Raw genomic sequence first — 13,199 nt, forward strand, 5'->3', positions numbered from 1 at the left:
AAATATATAAATAATTAAAAAAGGTTAATGATGAAATACACAAATACATTTAATTCATTCCTGTCTTATTTGTATGTGACGAGAGCCCACACTGACCATGTGTGGAAAATTTCTCACCCTTGTTTGATGCCATGATGCAGAGATTTACACAAAAGTGATTTTTTTTTTCTTTTTTGTAAATGTCATAATTTGTCTCGTCATCGCCACAAAACATGTAACGCTGACACCGTCATGTTTGGCAATAAATGTTGATCACACGAGCCGCGGCACGCACGTAAAACGTGTGAACTGTGACGTATTGAATATGTAGATATAGCAGTCTACACTAGGGGGCACCGTTGCAGCATTAACAGGTTCTAAAATTACTGCACAAAATTATATGTAAATAAATGATACAGAGCACACGTGCTGCTGGGGAATCTGTCACATCCGGTCTCTTTGTGTCCCTCTTGTCCCGCTGCACTGCTCTGTACAGTGGAAATACTTTGACAGCCGTTTAATTCGTTTTACCAAGACTAAAAGCTTTCTTTTCAAGTTGTTTTGAACGCAACCCAAGTGGGCGGGGCCGGCGCGCGCTTGTGCCTCTGTTTTGTCAACAGAAGAAAGAAATGACCCAGCTGTTGCTTTTAGTGAGACGGTGTGTTATAAGTTTACAGTGAAAATTAAAAAAAAAAAAAAAAAAGAACCCAATAAATCGAGAAGACCCCGCTCTATCTAACATTCCACATGGCTTCAAGCTTGTTTTAGACCCTCTCTGACCACTTTCTATTCACTGTTTCTATAAATGTTTTTTAATCTGCATTATTCTGATAGAAAAGGGGTCACAGCAGCTGTAGAGATCACGGTAATCTCTGACAACCAGCAGAGATGTGAGGAGGCAAAGGGAATGTAGGACACCAGTTAATTTCAAGTAAAGTGCTCGATCAACAATGGCACACACAAAAAAAAAGCTAAAGCTGGTTTCTATTGTTGTCTCTGGTGTTCAAAAGGTGGAGGAAAGAAAAGAGGAAATAAAGACATCAAACATGCTGAAAGGGCATGTTTGCAAGCAGTTATACTATAAAAGAAGAATAATCTCCATCTCCATACTGAGGCTGTAGAAGACTTCCTAGCTGCTTGTCTTCTCAAACTAATAAAATCAAGAAAAAAAAATGTAATTAAAACTCTGTTTTTTTTGTAATATACATTATATGTTTTCTTATGGAATTCTTAGTGTTTCTGTCTTCTGGATTAGTCTTGTGCTTCTGTGTACCCTCTGTCCATGTATTAGTGATTCTTGTCTTGTTTTCCTGTGTTATTTTGTAGTTCTTGCTCTCTGTGTGTCTGGTCTCATCCTGTCATATGTTGGCCTTTTTGTTGTGTGTGTGTGTATGTGTGTGTCTTGTGTTTATCTGTCTTGTGGCTTTATCCCGTATGTCTTTGGGTTATTAGTTTTTTTTCTAAGTGTTACATCTTCCACAGTTTCACCAGTGATGATTCACCCTTTGACTCCTCAGTCTCTGTGTTTTTTTAGTTCCTGGTCCGTTTGTCCTGCCATGCCTTGTTCTTTCTTGTGATTTTTTTTCTCCTGTGGATTTTCTTCTTTGTGTGATTTTTTTGTTGGTTTCTTTGGTTTGTAGAGTTTTTCTAGACTTGATTTGGAAGTTTTGTTTTATGAACCTTTTTTGAGTTAGTCTGCCCCTAGATCCTCCCTGCTGAGCCCTGACAGTTTTGGGATTGAATCCCAACAACATCTACAATTTGACCTCCTCACTTCTACAATGACGACTAAGCCCCTAGATACAGAAGTTGTCTTATTGCTAAATGAAAAAATGATATATTCTGGGGTTGGGGTTGGTTCATGAAGCATGTGATGTGGTGCACATTTATCTTATCTCACAGGATTTATCTATATGTTCAATCTTTTTCGTGCAATGAGTCCAGAAAGGTAAAGATGATTTGATCTGAATAAAATGTGAGGGAAATGTTTCAAATTTAAATATAAAATGAAAAAAAAAATCACTGAACTGATTTCATTATGCATCAATTAATCAGGTTTAAATGAACAACTTGATTGGGCCAGGTATATGATGTAAACAGAAAAAAAAAATCATCATATTACAAACATCTAGATAACTCAGTGTTACTTTTCACACACGTTCAGGTTCAGTCCAGGCAGGACAAACAGGCACATGTGGTGGATGCTGGGAAAGACGCTCCTGGGATTTAAAGATAATGCTTTTGTTTGCTTTCTGAGGTCCTAAAGAAGCTTTACTGGTTATACCAGTCTGCTTCCAACCAGTTAAAACTGCTCACATGAGTTTATAGGAAGTGTAGTTTTAATGTTTACCTTCTGAGGAAGAAAAAACATCACAGAAAAAGACTGACTGTTGCATATTAAAGTACATCCATAACAAAAAAAATCCCATGACCATATTACAAGAAAGTGTTCAGCCCTTTTCTAATGAAGACTTCATGTCCTATCCACAAAAAACTAAACATCCTTCATAAACTGCTCTAATGTGATTTACAGACTCATTTACTGACCACATGTCAGCTGATCACAGCATTAAGTCAATAATTTCAGGGACGTCAGATGTCCATGCTGACATCAGAAAAGCCGTCATTTGTCATTTTCTAAGTACATTTCCTTCCTTCTGTCTTTCTTTTTTTCTAATTTTGTAGAAGCTGTTCCTTATTTGTCTTCATGCACCATGTGTCATATTCATGACTTTGATTTTTGCCTCAAAGCACTGTGAAGGATGATGAGCAGGAGGTTTGTCTATCAGTTTGTTTACTCCATGCAGCTTTTAATCTCTGAACAGGAACAGGATATCTGTCATACAGGCAGCACACTTTCATGTGTCTCTTCAGTGTTCCAGCTGCTGTTTCAGACACAGAAACAGAGTAAATATTAGTCAGTCATAAGGTTTCAGCAGCAACTACACATTGAAGTGACCCTGCATTATCACCGGCCACATAAATGACACTGCTTTTTAAAGTCCATCAGATCAACGTTTCATCGTCCTGATGTTTTTTAAGCACAGTTCTGCACATTGCAGCTCATCAGGTAAATATATAATACCACTGAAAGAGGGCGCCCTTGAGCTGTAAGTTAGAAGTCGCATAACAGACATGATAAACTCTACGAGAAGGAACAGTATCTGATTTCTGGGATAAAACCTAAAGCTAAAAGTAATTCAAGAATTTCAAAAGTTACACAAACATTGTCAAACTGAGGACGTGCTGTGTTTTTGCTAAACTGAGGATCGATGTTTAGGCCACAGAAACTTCTAGATATGAAGTTGTTTTTTGTTTTTTGTTTTTAAACATTAGTGTAGCTTCTCTGTGGAGCTGTGATGGTTGGTTTCTGGGTTACTGCATTGAACATCACTGGTTCTGATTTTGATTAATTGAGCTGAGGAAAGGTTTTAGCTCATGTCATCAAACTTTCCTTTCTGATAAAGCAGGATCAGGTCTGGACCAGGTCTTCAACATGCTGCTAAAAGCGTAGACTGACTAATTGAGCTCCTGTTTCCCTCTCTCCTCTACCTGTCTGTCACTAACTTTAAATTTTAATGTCCTTTTAAAGTCACTGACCACAGATCTTTCTGGGAGTCTCTGAGCTCCCTTATCTCGTTGCTGGAGACGGCCTGCTGCTGTGAACCTGCCAGACTCCAGCTGCTTTGTCTAGTAACAGTCTCCTCCTCCTCCTCATCATCATCATCATCACTGCTACAACACCAATATTTTTTAAATCTCCCTGTGGCCCACTCTTTCCAACCCCAACACAGTCTCAGCAGACTTCTATCTGACATCAGTCTGGTTCTGCTCCAGGTTTCTGTCTTATAAAGGGAAGGTTTTCCTTGCCACTGCAAACTTAATAAATACTGCAAAGGTCTCTTCTCATGCTGGGTTAAGATGACATTAGCAGGTAAAGATCTGATGATATTTTTGTAAAGTATCTCAAAGATGCTATGAGGAGGATCTGCTTAAATGTGACTCCCTCGCCACCTTCTGGCCTGGAGTCTCTGCACAGTGTCGTAAATCGAGGTGAGGTGAGTGTTTGTTTCGGAACAATTTTTTTTTGTTCAAGTCAACTTTTCACTGGATACAACACACCGAGGTAAGGTATTTATTAGTACAGTTGTGTAGCGCTACAGTTTGAAACTTGACATCAAGCAGAAATTGTAGTAGCTGGCTATGTACTGCTATCGGCAGCTGGGTGTATCTGTAGGCTAACGTGACAACAAGTAAACACTGTCAGTTTGTATGTATTTTAGTAGCAGTTTATATTTAGCACAGCTGGCAGCCTGATGCTCTAATAAAAGACACGTCTGTAATGTTTAACATTAGTGAATTCCGGTTATGTCCTGCCAGTCATCTACCAATCAGAGCTAACGTAACCTCGCTCTTCATTTATTGACAGACTCTCAAGTTTGAACAGACCACTGCAGAATAACTGCTGACTGTGGGTTGGAATGAACATTAGCACAAACAGTTTAGCTCCTGTGTTAGCCTTTAGCTCGGGCTGTATCACTCTCACGTTTAGCTTTCTTCTGTTCTTCTGTCCTTTTCCTGTCTGACAGCTATGCTCCTGTGTCCACCATCACTATAAAATTAATCACAGAAACAGATCTCGCTTCTCACTTTTAAACTTTGTCACCTGACGTGGTGTTGTCATGTAGACCTAGACGTGCCATAAATCAATCCGGTCCTGCTCAACCCGATCAGAAAGCTAAGAAGTAGCTATTCAAAATAGCCTTTACACAGCGATATTGGCACTGATAATCTCATTTTAAAGTGTGGATTATGGTGAGGCATATATCTAGAAAAGAGACTTTTTCAAGATCACTTTCAAACTCCTCACAGCCCCTTTAAGATACCATTTGTTGTAATTTGGTGCTTTATAGATAAAGATTGATTGAATGTCTTTGAAAAAAAGGGGTCTCTCAGCAGTGGGCTCACTGGGTGTAACTATTTGTGGCATCATATAAATAAATAATAAGATCCTGAACCTTACATAAGGTGATGTTAGTGGTGTCAGAGGAGTAATGAAACACAGATAATGGTAAAGTGATAAAGTGGAGTAATAAAAACTGAACTCTTTCTCCTTTTTGCAGCTTAAAGCAGGTCACTCAGCTTCCCATAGGAAGCTCAGTCTGTTCCCTGACACGCTCTGAGACAGACTGAAGTTTCTCAAAGAGATGAATGTGACATAAGAGGTAAACAATGAGATTAAACTGTTTCTTTAAGTTTTGATAAAAACTTTAAACTTGGCCTATTTTTATTCTGAGAGCTTTAGTTTCTTTAAACTCAGTGATGCAGAATAACGTAAATAAACTTCTTCAGCTCCTTTAAAAGCTGTGTGTCCTGAACTGTTATGTATTTATCAACAAAGTCATCAAACAGTCTCACGCAGCTTTCATAACAGAAAGCGATAACTGAGTAAATTATCACTGCAAATAGCCCTTTCTGTTTTACATAACCTCCATGTGGAGCAGTAAACCACTGGGTCATAAACACTGGGACTGACTGACTGGTGCCCTTCCAAAAGGTATTCTCCAGGTGGATCTGAAACCTTGTTACGACCTAATGAACAACGTAATCTCTCAGTGATAACCCAGATTATAGATTGTGCTACTTACTTGAGAAGATGCCTTAAACTTGGTGCAAATGTCAGTTTGCTGCCCCGAGAATTCTCCGTCCACACCCAACGACAGGCTGGATCAAAGTAAAAGTTTCAAAGTTTCAAATCCTGCAAAGATTACAGGTTTATTTTTCAATGCAACGCTCTAAGGTTTATGCAGAATGAGGGCATACCAGGTAGGAGCTCCCTCCTGCTGACCTCTCGCTCTCTCCTAACTTTATTGCTCCTGACTCTTTTTATGTAAGGACACAGCAGAACGTGTCAGACTTGAGACTCAGACTCACACTTGTTGCCTCTGAGTGGACGACGACCTTACAGCCTTATCTGTTGTCCTGCTGAGACCAAGATATCTTGTAAACACAACTTGCTAACCGTCCTGTCTAAGGGCCAGAGTCTAAACCTGATGTAAATATTACAGCTGTGGAGGATAATTCTGGCTGCACCGATCAAAACTAAACTCATCTTTGGTTGTTTCTGTGTAAACCAAATATGAGACGACTGTGGACATTTGGGGACAGATTTTAACCAATTTGTTCAAGCGGAAAAAGTTATAAAAGGGAACTTGTGTTTAAGTTGATTTATGGCTGTTTACCGTCATTTTATTTGTCTTCTTCAGGACAGTAACTGAGCTGTTTTTGCTAAAGTAGTCTCATGCTTTCATTACCAAGAATCTGCTCAAGGCAACTAATGACAGCCTGTGTTTGGCTGATAAAGCAGCTGAAGCTCGTTTTCACTTTGGAAAGAGTTATAAGCTCTGTTAGTTCTACCTCAAGGAGGAAGTATTCTGTTTTCCCACGTTTTAAACATAGATATAAAGTAACAAAGCTGGATGTTCAGACTAAATGTGAGCAGATATTCAAAACTTGACATACTCATATGTTGTAGAAAACTCTGAATCCGTCTGTAAACTGATCAAAACTCTGTCCTTAAAATAGCTCGAGATCTTCACTAGGTCTTCATGAGACTGGCTGAAATGATGATATCGTCATGCAGGGATTTCCTTAGCTGGTTTATGAGACATTGGAGGTACAGGCCCCAAACACCAAGCTCTGCTGCAATTGTAACAGTTGATATGGGAAGCAGCACTCAGTTTGTTGGTTTCTCTGTGATTTGTGGATCAGTAAAGTTTGAAATGCAGTCTCTGTTGTTTGGATGGAGTGCCTCCTCTTTGTGACCTGGGTCAGCAGTGTTTAAGTGCTCTCCAGCAACTAGCTCGAAAGAAATGTGAAGTTTGGGTTTGTGCTGAGATAAGAATTACTTTTCCTGGATGTGAGCAAATTTTTCTTCATCGATTTTTTTCCCCCACATCTTTGGTTCTGTCCGGTAAAAAGTGACAAATATAGCTGGTGTTTCCAAAAGTTTAAGATTATGACTCAGTGATTACCAGCCGTGGTGAGTGTTTACTGCACAAGATATTTTTACTCTTAGGGTGCTGCTGAATTGACTTCAACAGAGTAAAAAGTCATTTCTTTAAAGTTTCTTTGGAATCCTGAATACTTGTTTTAAATCAGGGGGTGTGAAGTGAGTGAGGTTGAAAGAATGTCACTAAGATCTAAACTCGAAAGGCAGATCATCTCTTCCTGTGCTGATATTTGAAGTCTAAAAACCAGGACAGCATTAATGTGACAACAACACACATTAAGGTTAAAGTTATGAACACCTGAGTTTCCTCTTTGTTTTTATTTTGATCTTTGTTGATGCTCCCTATGTGCAAAGAGTTTACTATGTAGTGCCCGGATTGCAGGACGGCTTGTTCTGATCAAGACCCAGTTTAGGCTTACTGTTGAGCTGACTGTGATTGGAAAGAGGAGTCAGCTTTATCAGATCTCTTGTTATCTGAGCAGTTATTGACCTGAAGGACCAACCTGTGAAAGGATTTGTTGTGGTTCCAGCATGAGCAGCTTCTTCTCCACCTCTACCTTAGTTCACCTGGTCACAGGACCAGCGATGTCAGCCAATCAGCTGAAGGCACATTGTTGATGGACATCTTGGATCTTTCCTGCTTTTTTAAACTCACTAACTGATGAGATATGAAATACAATAAAGTACAAAACGTCACACAGAGAAAAACTCAAACACAAGTAACAGTTAAAGTACACAAAAACTACTCAAGTACAATAACTGGAGTAAATGTAATCAGTTACTTCCCTTTAAAGTTTTCTGTAAGTGAAACAGCATCACTACATTTGAAAAGTAACTGGATAAAATCATCTGTCCTTGATAATTTAAAGCCACTATTTTAATCTAGCTAGCTAAACAATGGCTGACATGGGTGGAGTGGGCAGAAACACATCTCTACAAAGTGTTGGAAATCCTGGAGGATATCAGAAGAGCCAGAGGTCCTTATGGCCCCGAGGTGAAACAAATCAAAGCCGGCCAAGTGTTTCCCACATCACAATAAACTGACGCACTTCAGGCAAATATCAACTTTGTGCTTCATGCCTCAGTTATTTTATTTTTTCATTTTTTTTCTTACATGTTTCAAAAATAAAGACAAAGCAAATGAGAGTGAAGAGGACTGTGCAGGAGTTAGCTCAAGAAATAGCTCACAATGCATGTTGAAAACAAGTTTATGCTGTAAAATGTATACAACAGAACCCAGCCACATGTTCACTACCATTCACATAACAATCACATTTGTAGTCTGTTCCAGCAATGTAGAAATGTTGCTTTTTGCTTTATTTTAGTAGCATTTTTCTATGTTGGAATAGTTTAACAAAGTTTCACTTAAATAGTTTTTAAATTATTCAGTTTCTTCCACAAAAGTCTAAGATAATCTGTCGGACAGAGTAATGTGTGTAGAGTTTATTTCAGATCAGCCTCCTCCTTCAGCAGCTTACTCTGTGCATTTTGATGACATAAACATAAAGTGTGGGCCATGTGTTGAGTCACAATGCAGTTGTGTCACAATAAGAGACCAACACCTACTTTAAACCCTTGATGCCTGTTGTTGTGAATTTGCAACATACCCCATCAGGTCTTGATGTAGCTGTAATGACTTTTTAAAGCTGTAATGCCTGTTGGTCGTAAACCCATAAGGATCATATCATATCATATCATATCATATGGGACATGCATGTGTCCCAGTATATTGGTCAGAGTGAACTTCTCATATCTATACATTATATAACCTAGTTATAACTATCATGTGAGATATATTTAAATTCACAGTCTCCACTTAATTTAACATCTGTAAGATGAAACATTTTTCTATATAATTGTTAATAATTAAAGCGATAAGGGGTTAAGCAAAAAGTTACATGTTAGAGATGAAAGTTGGCTACATACAGCGCTCAGCATTAATGAGTGCATCCCCTTTGAAAAGTAAGATTTTAACCTTTAAAAGCTTGACCCTTCAAAAAATAGCCAGAAAATTCTAAATTTTTGGAACTGAAATGTTTATTAACCCTTTAAACAAACAAACAAAAACTCTTGCCCCAAGTTTTTTTTGTTTATGATAGATTTCTTATATCATGTTGATAAATTCGAAATATTTTTTAAATAGATTTTTGACATTTTTTTATTTATTAAACATGCATTCTTTCTTTACAGAAAATATTTATTTCAAATAATTTGTCAAATAATGTTGGATATAATTCTTACTGCAGATTCTTCTTCAACAAAAGAGTGGGGATGATTTAATGAGAGCAGACATTTTTATAAGGGTCAAAACAGCGTCAGCTGCCTGTAGTAGAATAATGATCCTCAAGAGGGTAGAATCTATTTTTAAGGAAACTATTCATAATATTGACGAGATAAGTATCGTTAAAATGTGCGTACCAAATATGATACTTTGGCCAAAACAAATATATAAAAAACTATTATATCTAGTATTTTATATGACCGCAAAAACAAAAAGCGGTACCTGGCATGCCACTTGCCGCTGAGCGGATTATGCCAGTTCCCTAGTGGCATATTCTAGTTTTCAAACTGGTATACCAGTTCCCAAACTGCTTTCAATGCTTTAAAGTGCCACATGACTCAATGAGGGGGGTCGCTCTGTAATTACCAAGAACTTTTTTTAAACACTTTCAAGTACTTTGTTCTGCAGTTTGAACTGTATGAAACTGATTAAGTTTCACTGATTAAGTTTCACTGATTTGACGACACGCACATGTACAGTAAGTAAGCATCTAAGTTATTTGCAGTCAGCCAAGTCCAGAAGAAGAAGAAGAAACGCTCTGCATTCAGTTTAACCAGACTAGACATGGTGACTAGGCTAGGCTAATGCTAACCAAGTCACTACCAGAACACTGTACAAAAAAGACAATGACGCAAAGGTTTGGCTGCAAGAATGTTCACTGTTTTCTCTGACACACAAAAACAACATGAAAGACCACACCATACATTTATATTTACTTTCACTCCTACTAAAATTTTATTGTCAATAAAACCAAAATAGAACAGTCAGTGTGATAAGGCATGCCTTTTTAGATGAGCACCAGGCATTAGAAAACAGAATATACCAGTCTTAGACAAGTGGCACACCACTGATGGAACAGGCATGTCACTTTGTAAAATGTAATATACCACCAGGGAACTGGCACATTCCACTCAACCCCAAGTGGTATGCCAGATGCCACTTGATGTTCTCGATGCTGCTGTAACTTTTAAAGGCAGATTCATGTCTTGTAGTCACAGAATGAACATCGGTGACTTAGTGCGGCAAATATCTGTTTGTGTTCTTCAAGGACCGCCCCTTTCAGAGCCTGGGTGCTGGGTGGATGATGATGCTCTGCTTGTCTCTTTGGAAGTCCCCATAGGTGTACAGCTGGGTTCAGATCAGAAGTTACTGGGCCTGGACCTCGACTCAGTTCATCTTCAGGAGCTCAGATTTACAGTCAACCTGCTGTGACTCATGTTCTCCCGGGAAAATCCAACTTGGCTTCAGATACTGTGGAATCGCACTTAGAAACAAACAATGTTTGTGCTGATGATGTCATTTTAAGTTGTCGATTATGAACTGGAAAATGTTTAAAAGTCAGACTTTCATTATTACTATAAACGTCTAATAGATATTTTTAAAGAAATGAGAGCAATACAGATACTAAACAAAAGTGTCACAGCCATACCTGGTCTCCCCTATTCTTCCAAACAAAAGAACCCTCTTCCTCAGAGCGTTTGCGCGTGTGTCTATGGATGTCTATGGGTGTGTTGGAGAGGTGATGTGGACTCTCCAACAAGAGAGGCGGCGCCTCTGCTTTACGACAGCTCGTGCCTCACGCTGAGCGCGCGCACCAATGAGATGAGCCTCCCTCTCAGCCCTATAAATACGCTCAGGACAAAGGTTGTTTTGCTGTTCGCTCAAGCTTTCAGGGCACCACAGAGCTCCCTACGCCAGGCTGAAAGGCCAGTACTTCGGAGCACAGAAAGAGAATCCTGTGGAGACACAAGGGGACAACATGTCGACCTACGCGCCCACTGACTGCCGCCGCGTCAGCCCGTCTGTTCACGGCTCCAAGTTCGCCACAGCGCATCGCAAGAAGGCTGTGGCCAACATCTTCGAGAATGTCAACCAGGACAAGCTGATGCGGCTCTTCCAGAAAACAGGCGACATGAAAGCAGAGGAGAGGGTGAGGAGCATCTTCTCCTTCACGCACGACCCGGAGGAGACGGCCCGGGCTCTGATGGCGCTGAAGCAGCGGAAGAAGGATAAGTTCTTCCAGATCGCGGGGATGGTGCGGCAGCTGCTCAAACTGCGCTGACTGTGAGGGGCGATGCTTTTGATGCCTTTGGATCTCACATTACCGAATGTGAAAATACTCCTGATGTGACTGAGCCTTCGCTGTTTGTGCGGCTCATTCGTCGCCTGGGAGGACGCACTGGGTGCTGAACACGCAGCTGGCCGCAGGGAAGCAAAGCGGAGGCTGTCACCTGGCAGACTGAGCAGAGAGCTGCGGGTCCTGATGGAGCCCGGCGAGAGACACTTGAATACGAGGAGAAAAAGAGACTTTTGATTTATACCCTCCTGTGAATACCTGCCTGTGGATCCGCATCTTGTCAGGTGCACAATACTGCTGAGCTTGGTGCTCAGCTCTGAAACGTGACTTTACAGTCCACTGAAGAACTCAAACACGGATGCCTGTCTTGCACAGATGCCTTGTCAAACAACCTCATTATGTTTGAACACTAAACCCTTTGAAGGGCACTGATGATGTTTCAGAATTGTTATGACACTGGTTTGTTAAGACACTGGTTTGATATGATGATGTGCTGTCGTTTTTAATAAATACTTTTTGCATAACAAAAGACTGTTTACATGTGTCTGATTGTCTCATTGTTGGTGTCATCACATCAGATCATATGTGGTTCATATGAATCTGTACAAAAAGAAAGAAGAGAGGGGGATCAGTTAGTAAAATCTCATCTATGTAGAGTTGTTTACCAGCACACAGTTCTCTTTCATCCATCTTTAAGGATGTGTTGCTCTTTAGAGTCATTAACTAGATATGTCCTTTATCTAAATCAAAGATTAAAAAAATGGATTGGATTGATATGTTTTGTACTTTTATCAACCTAAAAAATGTAAATAAAGGTGATAATCCAAGTAAACAACAATCTGAATCACCAGACAGAAGCTTTATGCTGTGGTCTGGATGCAGGGGGAAAAAAAGACCACCTGTGAGGATGGATAAACTCCACAAAACCAGTGACTGAAACATAATCTGATAAATGGCACACATCTCTGCCAGAATGGGGATTAATCTGGCAGAAATGTGTCACGATGGAGGCAAAGAGAAAGTTACTCATGAGAGAGGCTGAGGCTGAGCTTCACAGGGTTTCCCCCTGACGCCTGTATGCCTCATCAAACCAGAGTAAACCAGTTTGGCTCTGTTTGAGCTGTGAGGGTGTGGGGAGTGTGTTGGAGTCCATGTGAGCTGCTGATAACAGTGTTTGGAGTATAAAGGGGAGAGAGTATTGAGTTCAGCCTCTGATTACAGTAACTCCTCCATCACTGCACCCACCAGCCTCATTTACACCCCCTGTTACAAAGTCCTTTGTGATATTTTCTTCCAGTATTTCATCAGTTAGTTGGGTGCACGCCTGTACAAAGCTTAGCAGCAGCCACACAGAGCGCTTCAGTGGATGCCTGCTAATCTGCTTGCTGTCCTAGTCTCTCTGCCGGCTCAAACCAGTTCCCTGTTGTTGTGCATGACGACATCTGACTCCAGGCGCTTCTCGCTTGTGCTGTGTGTAACGGGAAGAGGAGAAATTCACTACTGGATAATGACCTAACATGGTAACAGGGATGTTTTTGTCTGACAAACAGAAACAATGACACTGACACTCAGACTATTATCTGTGGAAAGCTGCTCCAGAGTCAATACACACATGATGGATGGGGTCCTCTCTGACTGCCTTTAAATCAGGATTAATATCTAAACATGTCCTAATACTCAAACATGAATAAAGTGAATTCACCCTTTCTTTTATAGACTTCTTTGTCTTGTCTCCCTTTCTGTTGTTGTGAACTCTGCCATGACCTGCCCTTGACTACAGATTAAAATAAGCCTTTAGTCTAACTCTGGCATATTCACACAGATGCTGAGCTCAAGTATTCACAAATACA

At 40.0% G+C, this 13,199-nt stretch overlaps 1 protein-coding gene across 1 annotated transcript; it reads left to right on the plus strand.

Moving 5' to 3' along the window:
• The first annotated feature begins 10,897 nt into the window (after positions 1-10,897).
• tcima (transcriptional and immune response regulator a) lies at positions 10,898-11,877 on the plus strand. Its single transcript, XM_074670719.1, has one exon. It carries the CDS (start codon positions 11,032-11,034, stop codon positions 11,332-11,334), a length of 303 nt encoding a protein of 100 aa, XP_074526820.1. The 5' UTR covers positions 10,898-11,031; the 3' UTR covers positions 11,335-11,877.
• The last annotated feature ends 1,322 nt before the right edge of the window (positions 11,878-13,199 follow it).

Source organism: Halichoeres trimaculatus, unplaced genomic scaffold, assembly GCF_033239565.1.
Source record: "Halichoeres trimaculatus isolate MK-OKI-2021-1 unplaced genomic scaffold, fHalTri1.1 fHalTri1_scaffold_5, whole genome shotgun sequence".
Classification (NCBI taxonomy): Eukaryota; Metazoa; Chordata; class Actinopteri; order Labriformes; family Labridae; genus Halichoeres; species Halichoeres trimaculatus.